At 37.0% G+C, this 21925-nt stretch overlaps 1 protein-coding gene across 3 annotated transcripts in view; it reads right to left on the bottom strand.

The window, feature by feature from the left end:
* PIK3CB (phosphatidylinositol-4,5-bisphosphate 3-kinase catalytic subunit beta) overlaps positions 1–21925 on the bottom strand; it is a 202928-nt gene that overhangs the window by 16832 nt on the left and 164171 nt on the right. For all 3 annotated transcript variants that reach the window (XM_024131871.3, XM_028489344.2, XM_028489340.2), the window contains exons 15-19: positions 19237–19380; positions 17887–17986; positions 8175–8353; positions 7239–7348; positions 5222–5300 (exon numbers count right to left, since the gene is read on the bottom strand). In XM_024131871.3, the coding sequence (XP_023987639.1) occupies positions 5222–5300; positions 7239–7348; positions 8175–8353; positions 17887–17986; positions 19237–19380 (612 nt within the window). The remainder of the gene's footprint in view (positions 1–5221; positions 5301–7238; positions 7349–8174; positions 8354–17886; positions 17987–19236; positions 19381–21925) is intronic.

The following is a 21925-nucleotide window of genomic DNA, read 5'->3' as shown; positions in this document are numbered from 1 at the left end:
CGGTGTTTCTCAAAATTAATCTGAATCAATTGTTTAACACTGCAGCTGTCTTAGAGGTAAATAATAGTTGGGGCAAACAATAAGCTAACTAAAAAACTTAAAGAATAAACTGTGGAATGAGATGTTCACAGGGGACAGTGAAAGACTGCAATATTCCCATAGGAATCTAGAAGCCATGTGCATGGCGATGGTTGTATGTATTCCTGGGGCTGTGCAAATGGACAGGAAAGAAGCTAGAAGGCCCTAGCTCTCAGCTCTTACTAACTCTGAGGCTTACACAAGTTAAGGCTAAGGCACAGCTCTGAACTACCTGGCTGACTCCCGACGGAATGCCCCAACATGCACACAGAACCCCTCAGTAAAGACTGAAAGACTTAAGAATTCCAGGCATTTAAGGAAATCTGTGGTCAATCATTAGCTGACCAATAAACTAACCAGGCAGAGAAATCAGTGACCACACATGACAAAGAACAAAAACCTTACATGATTAGCTGAGAAGTCACGAAACAAACAACAAACAGCAACAACAAAAAATTATGAACAAGGGAGAGAATCTGATTTGCAGGGTTGTGAAATTTAAAACCCCTATTTTAAGTATGTTCAAAGAAGTAAAAGGAACAATGTCTAAAGAACAAAAGAGAAGTACAAGAATGATGAATTACCAAAGACTATAAATAGATATCATTTAAATGAACCAAATACCATGACATTTTTCACAGAACTAGAACAAATAATCCTAAAATTTATATGGAACCACGAAAGACCCCAAATAGTACAAGCAATCTTAAGGAAAAAAAGAACAAAGCTGGAGGTATCACAATCCTAGACTTCAGACTATACTACAATGCTACAGGAATCAAAACAACATGGTACTGGCACAAAAACAGACACATAGGTCAATGGTGCAGAATAGAGAGCCCAGAAGTAAACCCATGCATGTATGGTCAATGAGCCTACGACAAAGGAATCAAGAATATATAATGGAGAAAAGATGGTCTCTTCAATAAGTGGTGCTGGGAAAACTGGACGGCTACATATAAAAGAATGAAAACAGAACATTTTCCCACACCATATATAAAAACAAACTTAAAATGGATTAAAGACCTAAATGTAAGACCTGAAACCACAGAACTCCTATAAGAGAATGTAGGCAGACAATTCTCAATTTCAAAACTTACTAAAAGTAATCAAGACTGTGCACAGAGATAGACATGTAGGTCAATGAAACAGAATTTAGACTCCAGGAAAAAACCCTCACATTTACAGTCAATCCATGTTTGACACAAGTGCCAAGATAATTCAATGGAGAAAGAACAGTCTTTTAAACAATGGTGCTGAGACAACTGGATACCAATACAAAAAAATGAAACTGGACTCCTACCACATACCATATAAAAATTATCTAAAAATGGATTAATGACCTCCTAGATAAGGGCTAAACTAAAATTTTCAGAAGAAAGGATAGGCATAAATCTCCATGACACTGGATTAGACAATGGTTTCTTGGACCTGACATCAAAAACACATACAGCTAAAGAAAAAAACAGATAAACTGGACTTCATCAAAGTAAAAAATTTTGTGTATCAAAGGACACTATCAAGAAAGTGAACAGACAACCCACAGAATGGGAGAAAATATTTGCCAGTAATTTATTTACTAGAAGTCTAGTATCCAAAATATATAAAGAACTCACAACTCAAAAGACAAATAATCCAATTCAAAAATGAGCAAAGAACTTGAATAGATATTTCTCCAAAGAAGATATACAAATGACAAGCACATGAAAAGCTGGCCAACATTATTAGTCATTAGGAAAATGCAAATTAAAACCACAATTAGAAAATTAACAAAATTGCAAGCAGAAACTGACAAATGCCACTTATAATGGGTGGTTTTAACATATCTCTGAAGTGACAAACAGGTAAAAGTTTGATGAGAATAAAGATTTGGGCATAATTAACAAATCTGATCTAATGGACCAATTTACAATCTTACGGTTAATAATTACAGCATCTGGAACCTTTTCAATCACAAATGTGATAGAAAAACTAGACATATGGTAAGGCATAAATAATCTTAAGAAATATGACCCTGATCTTATACAGACCACATAATCTGACAACAGTCAGGTACAATAAAATTAGATGTCATAGGGACAACAACAACAACAACAAAAGTCCAGTGCAATTTGGGAGTCAAAATAATTTAAACTAGTTCAGGAGTTGAAGAAATACAAATGGAAATAAAACATTTAGAACTGAATTCCATATAGTGTGATGTACTATGAAAATGCATAAATAAGTACATTTTAAAACTTATGGGATACAGCTAAGGCAGTAGTTAGAGGAAACATGGTTTTAATTTGTATATATGAAAAAAATGGAAATTAATGTTCTATGTGCTCATCTCAAAAAATCAGAACAACAGAATTAACACAAGTAAAAGGAAGGAAACTATAAAGATGTCATCAATGATAAAACAGAAAATGAAAACATAAAACTAGAAGGCCACTCTTTTAAAATACTAAGATGGAAACCTCTAATAAGGCTAATAAGGAAAAAATATTGCATACAAAATAATTTTACAAATGCAAAAGGAGAAAAAAGTTAAACATAGCAGAGGTTTTTAAATTACAAGAGGATGTTATTTAAAAAAGTATGGTAATAGATTAAAAAACAATGATGAACTGGACAATTCTTAGCCTCAAAGTGACTCAAGAGGGAAAACAACCCAAAGAGTCCAATAACCATTAAGGAAAATCAGTAGTCAAAAAAACCTAGATTCCAAAAAATCAACACCAGGACCAAACTTTTGCAGAGACAGAAGAGAAGAAAGCACATCAAGTTTAAAATTTGGAAAATAAAATATAAGACAGCATCTTTAAGATAAATGTACAGGGAAGGATTTTTTAAAAATAATATAACAAAAAGCATAAACCTTGAAGTAACCTAGGTAATTTATAGCAGAGAGAAAACACAATACTTATAAACACTGAAAAATTACTCAACCAAACAAATGCAAATTAAAATTCTATGAGATACTGTGTTATATCCATTAGATTTGCAAAACATTAACAAGTCTGATTGGCAAGGAGGTATTTCTGGGTAGAAACATAACACTGGTACAACCATTCTGGAAGCCAGTTGGGCAATGGTGGTAGGGTTGAAAATATGCACACCTTATGACCCGGCAATTCCACTTCTGGCTATATAAACTGAAGAACTCTTCCAAACGTAAGAGAAGCGTGTAAACTTAAGGTTTAAAAAATAAATAAAAAATAAAAACAAATGAACACAAGTAGCTTCTAATAGGGGAATGGATAAATTTTTGTATTTACTCAAAACATTAATAGAGAAGTGAAAACAACAAATCAGAACTTCACATATTAATCTTGATATATCTCAAAAAATGTAATAAAAAAAGTAAACTTCAAAAAGTTACATGTGATACAACAGTATTTACTGGAAGTTCAAAACATTCAATGGATACATAATATATAGTTAAAGCACAAAAACATACATATTACAGTTTAGAATAATGGTAAATCCTGAGTTGTGAGAAAGTAGAAGAGGATAAGAATGCATTAATTTTATCTGCATATTTAATTCCTTTTTTAAAGACGTAAATATGGAAACATGTTAACATCTGTCATTTAATAGCTAAATGTATACTCAAGTCTGGGTTTAAGAACACAAAACATGTTGTCAATTATCATCTATATTTCATGTTTGAAATATTCCACAATTAAAAAAAGAATTAGGTAAAAGAAGAAGTTATTCATTAATAACTAGCATAGAAAAAAATTTTTTAATTGTATGGCCCTGTATTGTATCATGAAATATGTTTAATGTTTTTTCCCCCTTGATTAAAAAAGGAGCACACCATAGAAAACCAGCTAAACCGGTATACCAAAAGGGGGGACAGGGAGGAGAGATTGTATCACCTTTAATCCTACCACCCAGAAGTAATGTCTACTATACATTTTAGTTTCTGTCAACATTTTAGTGTGTCATTTTTCAGGAATTTTTAACATGGTTGAAATCATTCTATAAAAATATTTTTTTGCATCTCACTTATCTCATTTGACATTTGAAGATAGTGCTCTCTCCAAATTGTTAGCAATTCTCCATAAACAATACTTTTAAATACCTGAGATATTTGGTCATATGTGAAAGCTAATCATCTTTTAAACTGTTATTCTATTGAGCAAATGTTCAAAAGGGTGGCCCAATGTTTTTTTTTACTGTAAATAAGTCAAGGATGAATATCTCTGTGCATAAGTCTCTGTTCACATTTCTAATTTTAAATTAAATTCTGGAAATATTGGATATAGGGAATAAATAAACTTGATTCAGAGAGGTTCATATTCATCTCAAATGGTATATGACAATATTTGTGTTTTTGTTACTTCAACCGCGTTCCAGACTACATTTCACTTAACAGAATTTTTGCAAGGAAATCAATGCTATCTAATTGTTCTTTTAATTCATACTTCAACATTAGAACTGACAGTCTTTGCATAATTATTAGTTTATTTATTTTATAACTTGAATGGCCTTTTCATATCTTCTCCCCATATATTTATTTCTATGAACTCTTTAAATATTTAGAATTATTATCCCCCTGTCCTGTTCATTATGAATATAATGCCCCGAGGCTTGATTTTTGTTTGTTGACATTCAATTCTTATATTTTTATGTGGTCTTGTTTGCAATTATCTTCATCTGCTCTTTATCTTAAAAGATTTTATAATAAATAAACTTTAAAATCCATTATGTTTCCTCTTTCTTTGTCTCCATAAACCTGTTCTGCTCATGTCTACCTCTAACAATGGTGGCCAGCAAAAAACCCTGAAAGCCCACCTAAACACTTCCCTTTTGGGAAGGTTAGAAGAATCAATGTTATTAAGCTAAGTAAGAAGAGAGGCAGGCCCTTCTCTGGCTTACCACTCCCATGACCACCAGTCATCCTTCCTGAGACCACCTTCAAAACCACAGGTTGGGATATGACTCTTGCTGTCACATGTATAGTTTTACACTTGATGAAGTTTCAGTAAGATAATGTATTTGAGAGCACATTGCAAACTATAAAGCGTTATATAAATAATTATGAATGACCAATAATAATAGCAGGAAGAAATCAAGAAGTTTTTACAATTTTTAAATTCTACTGTAGAAGGACTACAACATGAAATAAAAATAAATTCACTAGAAATCTCACCTAAGATCCAGACCAGCTTCTTTCCAGAGTAAATCCATCAAGCGCAGCATTTGAAGTGTCAACATATCCTGCCGTAAATCTAAGGGGAAACAACCCTGCTATGTTATAAGTACTTTCCACTTTATGCTTATAACATTTATTCAAGATTAGCTAATTCAACCAGAATTAACTGGCTGGGAAAAGACACTGACAAATAACTGCTCTGTTAATTTTTTTCAAGAATTTTAATGCTGACCATATTCATTATGTTAAATACTAGGTTTGCTGGTTAGCATGCTCCTGTAACTATTTCAGAAATTAAGTTTAAAAATATTTTTAGTTGTTTACCATGTGCAAGCTATTATACTAATGGTATGGGTGCTGTAATACTGCTATAATATAGTAATGCTGTGTTACAGCATCCATACAATTCACATTGCTAATTTTTTTTCTTCTTGTCTTTAGGGATGCAGAAGAAATTCTTAAGAATCACATAAGTAACTGTATGATGGGTTCACAAAACTGTAATAGTTGATTTTATTTATTATCACGTCCAAGGGTAATTTTTAGGTAAGAGGTGGTGAAAGTACAGACTTCCACATAATGACATTTACACTATCAAGTGGGATTAAATGTCTAGGAAATACTAAAACTTCTTTTAAAAATAGTTGTAGGGGCTTCCCTGGTGGCGCAGTGGTTGCGCGTCCGCCTGCCGATGCAGGGGAACCGGGTTCGCGCCCCGGTCTGGGGGGATCCCACGTGCCGCGGAGCTGCTGGGCCCGTGAGCCATGGCCGCTGGGCCTGCGCTCCGGAGCCTGTGCTCCGCAACAGGAGAGGCCGCAGCAGGGGGAGGCCCGCATACCACACACACAAAAAAAATAAAAAAATAAAAAATAAATAAATAAATAAATAAAAATAGTTGTAAGCAAGAGGAATGGATAAAGAAGATGTGGTAATATATACCATGGAATATTACTCAGCCATAAAAAGGGACGAAATAGTGCCATTTGCAGAGATGTGGATGGACCTAGAGATTGTTGTACAGAATGAAGTCAGAAAAAGAAAAACATCATATAATATCACTTATATGTGGAATCTAGAAAAATGGTACACATGAACTTATTTGCAAAGCAGAAAAAACAGAGTCACAGATGTAGAGAACAAACTTATGGTTACTAAGCGGGGAAGGTGGGGTGGGATGAATTGGGAGACTGGGATTGACATATATACACTACTATGTATAAAACAGATAACTAATGAGAACCTACTGTATACCACAGAGAACTCTACTCAGTGATGTGTGGTGACCTAACTGGGAAAGAATCTAAAAAAGAATGGATATGTGTATACGTATAACTGATTCACTTTGCTGTATACCAGAAACTAACACAGCACTATAAAGCAAATATATTCCAAAAAAAAAAAAGTTGTAAGCACATACTATGCTAAGCACATATACTTATGTTATCTCACTTAATTCCATTTAATAAACCCAACACAGAGATGCTATAATTCTCATGGACAAGAAGATTCTGAAGCTCAATGAATTTTATGTGATTTGCCTGCAATCACAAAACTAACAAGTGGTAGCAGTCATGACTGCCTTCTGGTTGGTGTGATTACTTCACAGGCATTTCCTTTATGAAGTATGGGTAAGATATTTTAATTAAAACACAAAACTATGGCAGCAATATCAAAATTGCTATCACTGAAACAGGATGTATGAATATATTACTGAAAATATTCTCTTGCATTTCAGAAGCTTTTTACCAAAGGAGTAGACAGCTTTGTATTTTGTAGAAAAAAATGAAGGTTTATTAGAACAATGTACGTAAGTAAGTTGTAGAAATCATTCTCCAAAGCGAAAAAAAAAAAGGGGGATTTATGACATGCCAAATTCAAATTTATGACCACTGATAGCTACCTCTTGGCTGCCATCTGTTTGTTATACATTTACACATCACCTTTCAGATAAAGTAAATGGACAGCAAATGAAAAGTACTAAGGAATTTGGCACTGTAAAAACCTCCGTACATACCATCACCATTTTTAAAAATCACTCCAACTGAATCCTCACCAAACACCTTGTTGTTGTACACCAGCCACAAAGGCTTCATTTTGGAATCCATGTATTTACACTTTTCAATACTGAAAGGAAGAAAGGGGAAAATTAGCCCACTTCAATTTAAAGATACGGGAAGACTGTAACGTTGCCATGATATACTAGGCTTGGGAAAACCCTCACCTGGTTCCAGGTATACAGAAGTCAGAATGAGAACATTTCCTCTTGGCAGAAAAGCAACCGCAATGCTAGCCTTGGCTGGCATGTAGTGACGCCAGGTGAGCTGGACTGAAAACCCAGATTTGCCCTTCTCATGGCTACATTTAAAATTCATCCTTTTCTTCCCTTATTCTTCCTTAACTTTATGTTATTATATATAAACAATAAAAATCAGAATGTAACATTGGATTGTAAGTCCATTCTTGATTTCTTAAAGAGGGATCAATTTTGCATACTGATATACTGAACATAATTATCACTTTCCCATTATTACTTTTGTAGGAAAAGTAAAAATGAGAAATAATTTTCTAAATTCAATCAAAAATCTCATTTTGAAATAGGAAAGTTTAATTAGTAAATAATCTATGATGGCCGCCAACATTTTGCTTACATAGGATTTTCAACTCTTAGAAACCAGTAATATAGAAAACAAATTTAATTACATACAATTGAAAGGAAATGAACTTGCATTAACTTTCACTAATCCCACAGATAAATTTAGCTAGAAGGCATACATCCTATTACCACAAGAATAACTTTTGAGAACTTCTAACATTTTCCTTTTTTAATTATATTCCACTTACTGAGGCTAACAGCTGTCCCTACTGCTCCCCTAAGGCAGTCACTCAGAAATCCCTTCTGCATTGCTATTTAACGGGAGATTCACTAAGCACAGTACAGAAGGTCACTTACTAGAGTTCTGAGAGGATAACACATGGGTTCAGAGGTGATTGCAGGTCAGAGAGGGCTTCCCGATAAGCATTCTGTTTTAAACAAGTGTGCATTGCTTCTTTCCCTTTGGCTCTATTTAGCTTCATTGCATTCAGTTTGATTAAACTATTTAAAGTTTTTAATTTATTGAGTGCTTCAACCTGAAAAATAAGTTTCCCCACCACCAAAATTCATTTATGTTAAAAATAATATCATGTGATAATATTAATCAATACCATTCCCTCACCCCCCTCCTCCCCACAATACACACGCAGGACAACCAGCTAAAGTAAAAACAGTGCTTGCTTTATGACAAAAATATTAGATACAACGAAATAAATTAATTGTTACCACTTGTTACTTAAAGCACCATTTTTCAAATGTTCTTGAACCCTTTTCTTAAATAAAATCTTATAAATTAGAGAAAAGTAAAGAGACATAGATTATAGGTAAGAAGGTAAGTATGAAACTTTACTCAGAACTCTGCAACTAACTGAGTAATAGAATTTGAAACACAATTAATCTGAACCACTCTAATTGGGCAACTCCATAGTACGAAAGGAATATCTATGTACAAGTAACCCTGGAGTTGACATTCAACCTTACTATCTTTGTCATCACTCTTGTATAACATCTTTTCAGTATATTCTCTTTCCACTAAGAGTATAAAGTAAATTTTTGTGCAATAAAATAGATATGAATATAGACAACAGTACCTATTGTTCAAGTCTAAATTAAGTGGTTTTTATAATGAGGTAACTCTGGCTATCAAAACTTATGCAAAAAAAAAAAAAATCACGCAAGTAGTACAAGGGGAATCAACAATGGCCAACTGAATCAAAACCATGTGTTTGGGACTTCTCTGGTGGCGCAGTGGTTAAGAATCTGCCTGCCAATGCAAGGGACACGGGTTCGAGCCCTGGTCCGGGAGGATCCCACATGATGCGGAGTAACTAAGCCCGTGCGCCACAACTATGAGCCTGCGCTCTAGAGCCCGCGAGCCACAACTACTGAGCCTGCGCTCTAGAGCCTGCGAGCCACAACTACTGAGCCTGCGTGCCACAACTACTGAAGCCCGCGCGCCTAGACCCCCGTGCTCCACAACAAGAGAAGTCACCGCAATGAGAAGCCCGCGCACCGCAACAAAGAGTAGCCTCCGCTCGCCGCAACTAGAGAAAGCCCATATGCAGCAACGAAGACCTAGTGTAGCCATAAATAAATAAATAAATAAAACCATGTGTTTAAAAGTCAACTTTACTGGGCTTCCCTAGTCGTGCAGTGGTTAAGAATCCGCCTGCCAATGCAGGCAGGGTACACGGGTTCGAGCCCTGGTCCGGGAAGATCCCATATGCCGCGGAGCAACGAAGATCGTGAGCCACAACTACTGAGCCTGCACTCTAGAGCCTGCGAGTCACCACTACTGAGCCCATGAGCCACAACTACTGAAGCCCACACACCTAGAGGCCGTGCTCTGAAACGAGAAGCCACTGCGATGAGAAGCCCGCACACCGCAACAAAGAGTAGCCCCCGCTCGCCGCAACTAGAGAAAGCCCACATACAGCAACGAAGACCCGACACAGTCAAAAATAATAAATAAAATAAATAAATTTATTTTAAAAAAAGAAGGAAAGAAAAGTCAACTTTATTGTTTAGTAACTCAAGGTCTTTCCATGTAATATTATGTCAAATTCTGTAAGACCCAGCCTCAGACAGCTATAAAACATAAAAAGGAATATTTTATTTTATCATTATGTCATTAAAACTGGAAACAACAAATGATAAAAACAGAATACATATATCAACATGTGAATTGTGTATAACAAGCATATAAAATATGTAGGCAACAAACATTATAAACACCATGGCTTGCATTTTGATGAACAGGAGATTTATTTTACACCATGTTTTCATATTTGAACTTTGCTTCTATGCAAGGAAACCACTAAGACTCTGTAGGGAGGTGAATTCGGCATGCAGTTTCTATAGTTTCTACAGTTTCTACAGACAGGCTTGCTCACAGGAAACTGGGAAGGTTCTATGTAGCTTGATGATAAAATTGAGATTGCTGAAGCTTGCCAAGTTAGCCATCTGTCAAAACCACAGACACCCCATTTCTCAACAATTTCAGGAGCTGTACAAGCTCTGGTGAAAAGGGAACTTGCTGAAAAATGGGCTATGCAAACAGGAACTTTTTGAAGTATTTCAAATTTGAATTTCTTCCATGTTTGTACAGTTGTGAATTTTCAGGGCCTAACCCTAATTATGTTGATATCCATTTCCTGGAACAGCATTCTGAATACCCACATGGCCATAAGTCAAATACTTTAAGTGTTTCAACACCCTGTCACACTATAGGTTTACAGTGATAACAAGAACTGCCATGTAAAGGGTACAATCTTCCCCTGACTGTTCATCAGTCAATAAATGAGTAAGAATAATGTGATCAGACATATGTCATATGTTTGCTGGTATAAAAGTCAAACTGAGGTTCCCAGAGAACCAAAAAAAGGTCCAGTGTTGTCTGCTCATATGAATGAGGCCAAAGAAGTAGGGACTCATCAAGTGGGGTCTTAATAGACTTTGTTAAAATTTGGATTTTATTCTCTATGCAATGAAAATTACTGCAGGGATTTTAAAAAGGGAATACATCTACATTTTTAAAAGATCATTTTATCTGCTGGGTAGAGAATGAAGGTACGTGTGTGTGTCTTTGTGTGTGTGTGCACACATGCGTGCATGCAGAAGAATGGAAACAAGGGGCACAATTTAGGAGGTTAATGAAGACATCCAGGTGAGAAAGGATAGTGGTTGGACAAGGATGGTAGCCATGAACACGAGAGAAATTGATAGGTATGAGATATCTTTAAAAGGACTATAAAATTAAGGGGACTAATAGTATCTATCTCATATTCTTGTGAAGAATAAATGGCCCATAAGTGGTGAATAAATGTTAGCTATTAGTACCATCATTAAAGGGCTTTCCAAAAAGGAGGGATCAGATAACACGAATAAAAAACCGTAAATATTAAAATCACCTATGAAAAACTAAGGTAGTTCCCCCTGGCAATGCAAATGAGTTAAAAAAAAGTGTAGTGGAACTGGAAATTATAATACTACAGAGAGCTGACATAAAAATAGGGTGTGATACCACAGAGGTATAGGAATGAACAGAAGGTTAGGAGTGGGGAAACAAATGGCCTTCAAATGAGATAGAGAAGTTAGAAAAGGCAAAAAGGTAGGGGAGTCTTTGCCACAAGGAAAAAACAATGTAGTACCAAAAAGTAAAGTCTGGGAGAGAATATTTAATACTACAGAAAATTTCAGTTAGGTGGATTGAATATGCTGATTTCAGTTTATATCAGCTAGATGAAACTACCCTGCTAATACTTACAGCTTACATACTGTAATACTTACAGTCACATACAGCTTATGGTCTATGTTTACACCATGACAATAATAAACACCTCATTTCTGTAACATGTACTCATAGGCTTAGACACACTAAAAAGTTAATAAACCCCCCAATACTTTCATCAATGCTGAATGATGCCTGTGAACTCTCCTATATCAAACAAACTGAAACTGACTTTCCCCTGGCTTCCCCAAAGGGACCCATGGCCTTTTACCATAGCAACTGCACACTGAGGGAAAGGAAATAATCAGAACTTTCAGGGACTTCTGGACACTGGTTCTAAATTGACACTAATCTGAAGAGACCCAAAACATCACTGAGGTCCACTGAAGTAGGGGCTTAGGGAGGCCAAGTTAACAATGGAGTTTTAGCACAAATCTATCTCATGGTGGGCCCAGTGGGTCCCAAACCCATCTTGTGGTTATTTCTCTAGTTCTGGAATGCATAACTGAAATAGATATACTCAGGAGCTGGCAGAATCCCTATGTTGTTTCCCTGACCCGAGGAGTGAGGGCTAGTATGATGGGAAAGGCCAGGTGGAAGTTATTACAACTGTCTCTTCCCAAGAAAACAGTAAAAAACATTCCTGGAGTAACTGTACAGATTAGTGTTATCATCGAGGACTTGAAAGATGCAAGGTGGTGATTCCCATCACATCCTCATTCATCTTGCCTATTTGGCCTGTGCAAAAGATAGATGACTCTTAGAGAATTACAGTGGATTGTTACAGCATTAACCAGGTGGTATACCAGACGTAGTTTCATTGCATAAACACACCCCCTGATACGTGGTATGCAACTACTGATCTGACAAGTGCTTTTTTTCTCCGTATGTGTCAATATGGACCCCCATAAGCAATTTGCTTAAGTTAGCAAGGCCAACAATACACTTTCATTGTCCTAACTCAGGGGTACATCAATTCTCCAGCTCTATGTAATAGTTTAGTTTGCCGGAATCTTGATCGACTTTCCATTCAATAAGCTATCACGCTGATCCATTACAGTGATAACATTATGCTGATTGAACCTAGTGAGCAACATGTAGCAACTACTCTAGACTTAAAGAAATTTGTATGTTAGAAGGTGGGAAATAAATCCAACAAAAATTTGAGGCCATCAGTCTCAGTGCAACTTCTAGGGTTCAAGTGGTATGGAGCATGTCAAGATATCCCTTCTAAGGTGAAGAATAATTTATTTGCTTACAACCAAAAATAAGGCACAATACCTAGTGGGCCTCTTTGGATTCTGGAGGCAACATATTCCTCATGCACTTCGGCCTATTTACTGAGTGACCCAGCACCTCAAAAGGTGCCGGTTTTGAGTGAGGCCCAGAACAAGAGAATGCTCTGCAGCAGGCCCAAACCGTCATGCAAGTTGTGGCCACATGACCCAGCAGACCTAATGGTGCTTGATCTGTCAGTGACAAATAGGGATGCTATTTGGAGCCTTTGGCAGGCTCCTATAGGTGAATCACAGCACAGGTCCTTAGGATTTTGGGGAAAAACAAAATCTACCATGCCCTGCTGATAACTACTCTCCTTTTGAGAAATAGCTCTTAGCTTGCTTCTGGGTTTTAGTAGAGACTGAACGCTTAACCACTGGCCACGAAGTAACCATGCAACGCGAGCTGCCTGTCATGAACCAGGTGTTATCTGACCCAACACACATAAAGATGGGCAAGCACAGCAGCACTCCATCATGAAGTGAAAGTGGTTATATACGAGACTGGGCCCAATGGGGTCCTGAAGGCACAAGTGACATGAAGAAGTGGCCCAAATGTCAGTGGTTTCTCACTCCTGTTATACTACCTTCTCTATCCTATCCTGCAGCATGGCCTCATGGGGAGTTCCTTATGATCAGTTGACACAGGAAGAGAAGACTTAACCATGGTTTACAGATTACTGGATTACAATATGTAGGCACCATACAAAAGTGGACAACTGTGGTACTAGAGCCCCCTTCTGGAACATTCCTGAAGGACTGTGGTGAAGGGAAATACTCCCAATGTGAAGAACTTCGGAAAGTGCACCTGGTTGTTCACTTTGCTTGGAAGGAGAAATGGCCATATGTGCAATTATATACCAATTCACGAGCTGTGACCAACACTTAGCTGATGGTCAGAGACTTAGAAGGAACATGATTGGAAAACTAGTGACAAGGAAATTTAAGGAAGAGGTATGTGATAGACCTCTCTGAATGGGCAAAAAAATAAGATATTTTTGTCCCACTGTACGCTCACCAAAGTTTAACCTTGGAAGATTTTTATAATTAAGTGGATAGGATGACCCATTCCATGTATACCACCCAGCCTTTCCTCAGCCAACCCGGTCATCATCCAATGCAGAACGGTGGCAGGGATGGAGGCTATGTATGTGCTCAGCGACATGAATCTCCACTCACCAAAGCCCACCTGCTACGGCCACTGCTGAGTGCCTGATGTGCCAGCACCAGAGACCAACACTGAGCGCCCGATACGGCACCATTTCCTGGGGGTGATCAGCCAGCTATGGAATGACAGGTTGATTACATGGGACTGCTTCCCTTTTGGAAAGGGCAGTGCCTTATTCTTACTGGAACAAACACTCTGGATATGAATTTGCCTACAAACAATGTTTCTGCCAAAACTACCATCCATGGACTTATAAGACACCTTAGCCACCATCATGGCATTCCACATAGCATTGCTTCTGATCAAGGAACTCATTTCGCAGCAAATAAAGTACAGCAATGGGCTCGTGCTCATAGAATTCACTAGTCTTACCATGTTCCCTACCATTTTGAAGTAGCTGCCTTGATAAAACAGTGGAATGGCCTTTTGAAGACAATTACAGTGCTGGCTAGATGTGAATACCTTGCAGGGCTGGGGCAAGGTTCTGTAGAAGGCTGTATATGCTCTGAATCAGCATCCAATATATGATGCTGTGTCTCCAATAGCCAGGATTCACAGGTCCATGAAGGTGTGAAAATGTTAGTAGTACCTACTCACTATTACCCCTAATGACCCACTAAAAAAATTTTTGCTTCCTGTTCCTGAGATCTTATGCTCTGTTGGCACAGAGGTCTTAGTTACAGAGAGAAGAATGATTCTACTGGGAGACACAACAATTCCATTGAACTGGACGGTAAGACTCCTGCCTTGCCATTTTGGGCTCCTCATGCTTCTGGATCAACAGGCAGAGAAGTACATTATGATGCTGGCTAGAATGACTGATCCTGACTACAAAGCAGAAATTAGGGAAGAGTATGTCTAGAATATAAGTGATCTCTTAGTATTACCATGTCCTGTGATTAAGATCAATGGGAAATTACCAAATCAATCCAGGTAGGACTACTAATGGCCTAGACTCTTCAAGAATGAAGGTTTAGGTCATCCCAGCATGTAAAGAACACAACCGAGGTGCTTGCCGAAGACAAAGAGAATACAGGATGGGTGAGAAGATGGTAGTGATAAATACCAGATATAACCATGTGATCAGTTACAGAAATGAGGACTGTCATGAATATCTTATTTTGTTATGAATATGGGTGTATGCACACATATATACACACATATATAACAAATATCTTTGTTTCCGTCTCACTCTTATTCCTTTAACATGTAACATAAGATACATTAACTTTATATCATTACTTAAATCTTAATATTTAAGTATTATTAATTTTACAACATACTATTTAATTTACAGGGAATTGAGAAGAACAAACCCCACTCAAGGATATTACCTCCTCCTCTGAGAAAGAAGTTAATGAGTAATTGGTGGTACTCAGCATTGTTGTATCATGTTAGGTGGAATTCTGACCTTGTTATTGGCTTTATTTAGAGATTAAGTAAGGGTTTAAGGAGCTACATATGGATGCCAAGTTGACCTGTGATGGCTAATTTTACATATCAACTTGACTGGGCCACGGAGTGTTCAGATATTTGGGCCAACATTACTCTAGGTGTTTCGGGATGAGATTAACATTTGAATAGGTAGACTAAATATATAGCTGATTGCCCTCCCTTATGTGGGTGGGCCTCATCCAAACATTTGAATAGAACAAAAGGCAGACCCTCCTGCAAGAAAGAAGGAATTCCACCTGCCTGACTGCCTTGAGCTGGGACATTGTTCTTTTCCTGCCTTCAGACTTGAACTGAAACAATGGCTCTTCTTGGGTGTCAAGTCTGTCTGCTTTCAGACTGGTACTCATATACTATTGGCTGTCCAGGTTCTCAGGCCTTCAGACTCAGGCTGGAACTACATCACCAGCTCTCCTGGATTTCCAGCTTGTTTGACTGCAGATCTTGGGACTTCTTGGCCTCCATAATCACATGCGCCAATTCTTTATAATAAATCTCAATCTCACCCACCTGCCCCCTTCACTCTTTCTCTATATAGACACAAACACAACTGTCTCTCTGTAGAGCACTAACTACCACACTCTCCAACTAGCTAACTAGATCATCAAAACCCACAAGTGTCACCTGCACTGTGACCTCTTGCCTAATGCCCTAAGCTAGAATATGCCCCTCTTTTTTGTGCTACCATACATAATACTCCCATTAATAACACTGCCATCATAATATCGCTAATTTGTATACCTACTCTGTGGAATATAAAATCCTTGATGACAGCAACATAGCTAATATGACTTCACATCACCAATAGCAACACAAACCCTAGCATATAGCAGATTCTGAGTAAGTATATATTAAACCATTTTAAAAAATCTTCTTGAGTTATGTTAGATAATACTCAGTTTAGGAAAAACTATTGCTAGAGAACAAGAGCATATCGTTGCTATATGTCAATGAAGGATTCCAGCATGAAGAAGTTAATATAGGGCTGCTTTACCTGATGGCAGAAATGCTCATATCTCATCCTTCAGGGGACCAAGAAGCCACCAACAAATCAAGCTTGGGCCAAGGTTATGTTTCTCATTTGCAAGAAAGCTCTTTAAAAACCATTACTATTTGTAATTACTTAGCGGTATAAGTCAGGATTATCTCCAAAATAAAATACACAAATAACTGGATACTGAGACAACTGTCAACAATAACGCCCGATGAAATTCTGTGTTCAATAAAACAGCATCATGATTCTGTTTAATGGCTTATGTTTTATTTTAGCTTCAAAGATACATTTATACTGATAAAATGACATTGTTGTCTATTTTGTAAAATGGATCTATCTTTAAGTTTTGATTTAAAAAAGAGAGGTTTTGCTAAAAAGGTTTGAAAACTCCCAGTATAATAAAAAGAGATTTAGTTTTATAGTTGGACAGAGCTAAGTCTGAAATTTACTCTTTTACTTAATAGTTGTGGGTTTTTAGGCAAGTTACTTAATCTCTTGGAGAGATTGTTTTTTCACCTTGTCAAATCCAGACAGTAACAGTAAATACTGTGGCACATTATTAGGAGAATAAAATAGCATACTTTAAACACTTAGTATACTTCCTGGCATACAGTAAGCATTTAATATCTGACCTATTAGTATCACTAATAACTCATCACCTAAAATGATTAGAAAATGAAGGTCTAGGAAGAAAATGAGGGAATGTGGGAGAGCATCACAACTTCAGGCATGTATATATAGTTTGAAAAAGCAGCTTGAGGATTCCGAATTCTAGAAGCTGTAACACCTACAAACTTAGGTGTCAAAATATCTCAGTTTAAAACAAATGGCAGGGCTTCCCTGGTGGCGCAGTGGTTGCGCGTCCGCCTGCTGATGCAGGGGAACCGGGTTCGCGCCCCGGTATGGGAGGATCCCACATGCTGCGGAGCGGCTGGGCCCGTGAGCCATGGCCGCTGAGCCTGCGCATCCGGAGCCTGTGCTCCCCCGGAGCCTGTACTCCGCAACGGGAGAGGCCACAACAGAGGGAGGCCCGCATACCACAAAAAAAAAAAAAAAAAAAAAAAGGCAGAGCGTATGAATCATAAATACTATACTAACTGGAAAGAGTAACTCAGGGGTATGGAAAAACAGCGTCTAAAGATTTCATAATCTTTTGTTACCATCAAATCCATTGTTAAGCATGTCTAAATAGGTATTTCCTACTAAAATTTAAGGCACGGTGTTAATACTATGAGGAATCCTAATTTTTCAGATAGCATTCAATTAATAATATTCTGCTGAATTTGTTGAAATTTCATTTCTTGGCTTACATTTTGATTAAAAAATGTATTAACTGGGTTCAGTTATTGAAACTTCTATGAAATATTGTGATAGGAGAACTAGCATATGACACAATTTATCAAATACCATGTGACAAAGTGAACATGAAGATTAAAATAAGCTGATACCTGCTTGGAAAGCGCTTTCATGTGACCTACGCTTCCCCGGCAGTACGCTTCAAGGATGACACCAAATTGTACTGAAACAGCAGGAATGTGCACTTCTGACCTGCAGAAAGTTAATATTATGAAGATTTATCAAACACTTCAGGTCACCAAATAAAAATACTGACCTCTTTATTCTATTATGAAATTAACTTATTATGCTAATCAAAGAAAGGGAGAACACATCATCTTGTACACAATCACAGGTGGGATGCTTAACTTTTAATTCTTTAAACACTATAGTTCAAAAAGATATGTGATTTTATCATTAGTTAATTCTTTACTCCAAGAAATCCAAAGTTATCACATCTTATTTGTTTTTTGGAGTGAAATGGTAATATTACCAATTTACAGACAACTCAGATGAAACACAGATCTGACTCAGATCACACAATTGACTAATCCCTCAATTAGCTTCTATGTGATTTTTTTTTTCACTTAAAGAATGGTGTACACATTTGAAAAAGGAAGGAATACCTTATTTTGTTATTCCTTGAGGGATTTAAAAATAAGAAGATTGAAATGGATGAGAAAAGAAGACAAGTTAAAAACAAGAAAGGAAAAACTATGAATAATAAAGAAATCAATATTCAGAAATATAACTCCTAAAATTAACATCAAAATACTATACAGCTTATTTTCCTTAAGAAGCTTAGCCAAAAAGGAGAAAAGTTTTTTTTTTCTGTTAATGATTAGCTTCAGTACTCTGAAGTCCAGATGGAAAAAAAAACACAAATGTCCAAGTATAGAGTCAGAAATGAGGAATTGACAACCTTCCTAGGAAACAAAAGAACTTTGGTTTTCTTTCCCGATTTTACTCCTATATAAACCTGGTTTAATAAGATTCATGTATTTCTGAAAATGACCTAGTTAATAAAGAAGCTAAAAATAAAGTTGCTGTTGTTATAGGAAAACTTTAAAATCTTTATTTATGCAATAGTAGCAATGATGATACCACTACCCAATAAGTATGTTTTTAGTCCAAAAATATTAACACAATAAGTATACGTTACTGGAAAATAGCAATACATTATAATAATTATTATTAATTATAATAATTATAATAAAAATTATTAATTTCAGTTATAAATCAAGGAGGCATAAAGGGACACTTATCTCAGTTACTTTGCCAAATCATGAAAATTGAGAGTCTGGGTATCAAGAAATAGGAGTAGATACCAAGAAAGCATAAATGTTATGGATGGCTCAGAAACAACTAAAGCAGCTAAACTGTTTTACTACATGCCCTGTATTATGCTGGTTAATATTTACAAAAGCACGTGGTGGACTTGATTTGAAATATAAAAGACTTACCTAAGGTGCCAAAATAAAAACTGCCCTATCCTCCGATTAGCAAGTGCTCTTTCTAGTAGGAATCTAGAGAGGGCACAATCAAGAAAAGGCTCATATTTTAAAACTTGCACCAACTGTAAAAGATATTGAGAGAGTTCTTCATCACTGAAAGAAACAAAAGACAGAGTAAGTCGCTCAACAATCGGTGCTGGAAAAAGACCCCTTCCTATCAAACTTATCAAATACTAACTTACTGAAACACAATGGTTCTTTTGGGTCAAGCTTGGGGCACACTTACATTCACTGTTACAATAACATAAGAAAAGCTGAGAATTTCTGATGGGCAGAGAGTAAAAAGGAGCAAAGAACAGATATATGGGGCATTTTTATTAAGTTAACTAGGTTTATACAACTGATGATTGTATTTACAATCAGCCGAGAGTCATAATAAAATTAGGTAATAGCTTTCTCATCATGCTGAAAAAGTTACGTACTCAGTCAACCAACCAGCTTTTTAAAATACAAATTCCATCAGTACTTCAACTTATTTTCCTTTCATATCATTGCGACTAAGTAGCTCCCAGAAAATGAATGAACAATTAAAATCTTCAAATAGTTTGAAGGATAAAGAGTGTATTTGTAAGTGGGAATGGATTCATTGAATTGACATAATATTGTAATTAAATGAGCTGAATTAATTAATGTTCGGGCTCTCTATTTTGTATCCATCTCCAAACCATTCACATGTAAACACACTCCCATCAAAGGCAATTCCAGTAGTCAGGTAAGATATGTATCCCAAGTCCTCTACTTGGTGACTATAGGCTTGGACATAAATGGTTAAGCAGTAGTCTAAAGCAGACCTGGGAATGAAACCTAGGATACTGACCTGGGACTGAAACCTAGGATACTATACACCAGAAAAAAACCTCATACCAGAAAATTTAACATAGGAAGACACATTAGAATTACTTATATGGAACATGGGGATCACAGCAATCTCCTCCTAGGGACCAATATATTTAAGAAAAACACTTGGCTCAGTCCAAGGGGGGGCCAGGTAGCCCCTCCCCTTCAGGTCTCCAATGCAAAGAGAGAGACTGAGGAACAACTGGGAGCCTCATTTTTTAAAACTATCTATAAAACCATCTTAAGTTTGTTTATTGTAAAATCCATGCCCACTATAAAATCTATAACTAGTGTAAAAGATAGAAGTATAGAAAAGAAGAGGCTTCCTCTTTCCTTACACTTCTTATTTCACTCCCCCAAAATAACCACTGTTGAAGAGTTTATGTAATTTGTTTTGGAAATCACACAATTTAAAACATAAATGATTTATTTTAAAAAAGAAGAAAAGGAAAAAAAAAGTATCACAGTATCCATAATTTTCTGAGAACTTTTGTTTTTCAAATAACCATACGGTATAACCCCTCATTTTGAGGCAGTAAGAAAATGGACAAACCTGAAAATGCCCATTGTCTAAGACTGTCTCAATAATGACATTTCATCCAATAAATCCCACAGATTCTCACACATGTACTACCCTAAAGAGATTGTACAAGGATGTTCACTGTAGCATTGTTTGTTAAGAGGGAAATTTTGAGAAAATTTAAAATGTTCCTCAATAGAGAAATGGAGTAAATATGATACATCTCTATGAAAGAATATTACACAGTAGTGAAAGAATAAACTACATTTATATGTAACAGGAGAGACTGACCTCAAAAACCTAATGTCGAATAAAGGAAAAAAACTATGTAAAACAATATATATGGCAAGACACAGTTGTGTGATTTTTAAATGTACAATATTATCCCATATCATAGATATATAAATGTGGTAAAAACAGAAAATTATGGTATAGAAGGATATACACCAAATTTGTGGTAACAGTTGCCTCTGGGAAGCGAAAGTAATCAGGATTGTGTAAGCAAACTATGAGGACTTTAACTGTAACATTAACTGCTTTAAAATACAAACTTAGGGCTTCCCTGGTGGCGCAGTGGTTAAGAATTCGTCTGCCAATGTGGGGGACACAGGTTCGAGCCCTGGTCCGGGAAGATCGCACGTGCCACGAGGCAACTAAGCCCATGGGCAACAACTACTGAGCCTGTGCTCTGTGCTCTAGAGCCCGCGAGCCACAGCTACTGAGCCTACTTGCCACAACTACTGAAGCCTGCGTGCCTAGAGCCCGTGCTCTGCAACAAGAGAAGCCACCGTAATGAGAAGCCCACGCACCACAATGAAGAGTAGCCCCTGCTTGCCGCAACTAGAGAAAGCCTGTGCGCAGCAACGAAGACCCAAGGCAGCCAAAGAATTTTAAAAAACAAAAACTTTTTTTTAAGTTTAAAAAAATAAATAAAATACAAACTTAAAAAAAGTCAAATAGAGCTTCCCTGGTGGCTCAGTGGTTGAGAATCTGCCTGCTAATGCAGGGGACACGGGTTCGAGCCCTGGTCTGGGAGGATCCCACATGCTGCGGAGCAACTAGGCCCATGAGCCACAACTACTGAGCCTGCGCGTCTGGAGCCTGTGTTCCGCAACAAAAGAGGCCGCGAGAGTGAGAGGCCCGCGCACCGCAATGAAGAGTGGCCCCCACTTGCCACAACTAGAGAAAGCCCTCGCACAGAAACGAAGACCCAACACAGCAAAAATAAATTAATTAATTAATAAACTCCAACACCCAACATCTTCTTTAAAAAAAAAAAAA

The sequence above is a fragment of the Physeter macrocephalus genome, chromosome 1 (assembly GCF_002837175.3).
Source record: "Physeter macrocephalus isolate SW-GA chromosome 1, ASM283717v5, whole genome shotgun sequence".
Lineage (NCBI taxonomy): Eukaryota > Metazoa > Chordata > Mammalia > Artiodactyla > Physeteridae > Physeter > Physeter macrocephalus.
Note: the sequence above shows the minus strand (reverse complement) of the source record. Positions and strands in the feature narration are given on the sequence as shown.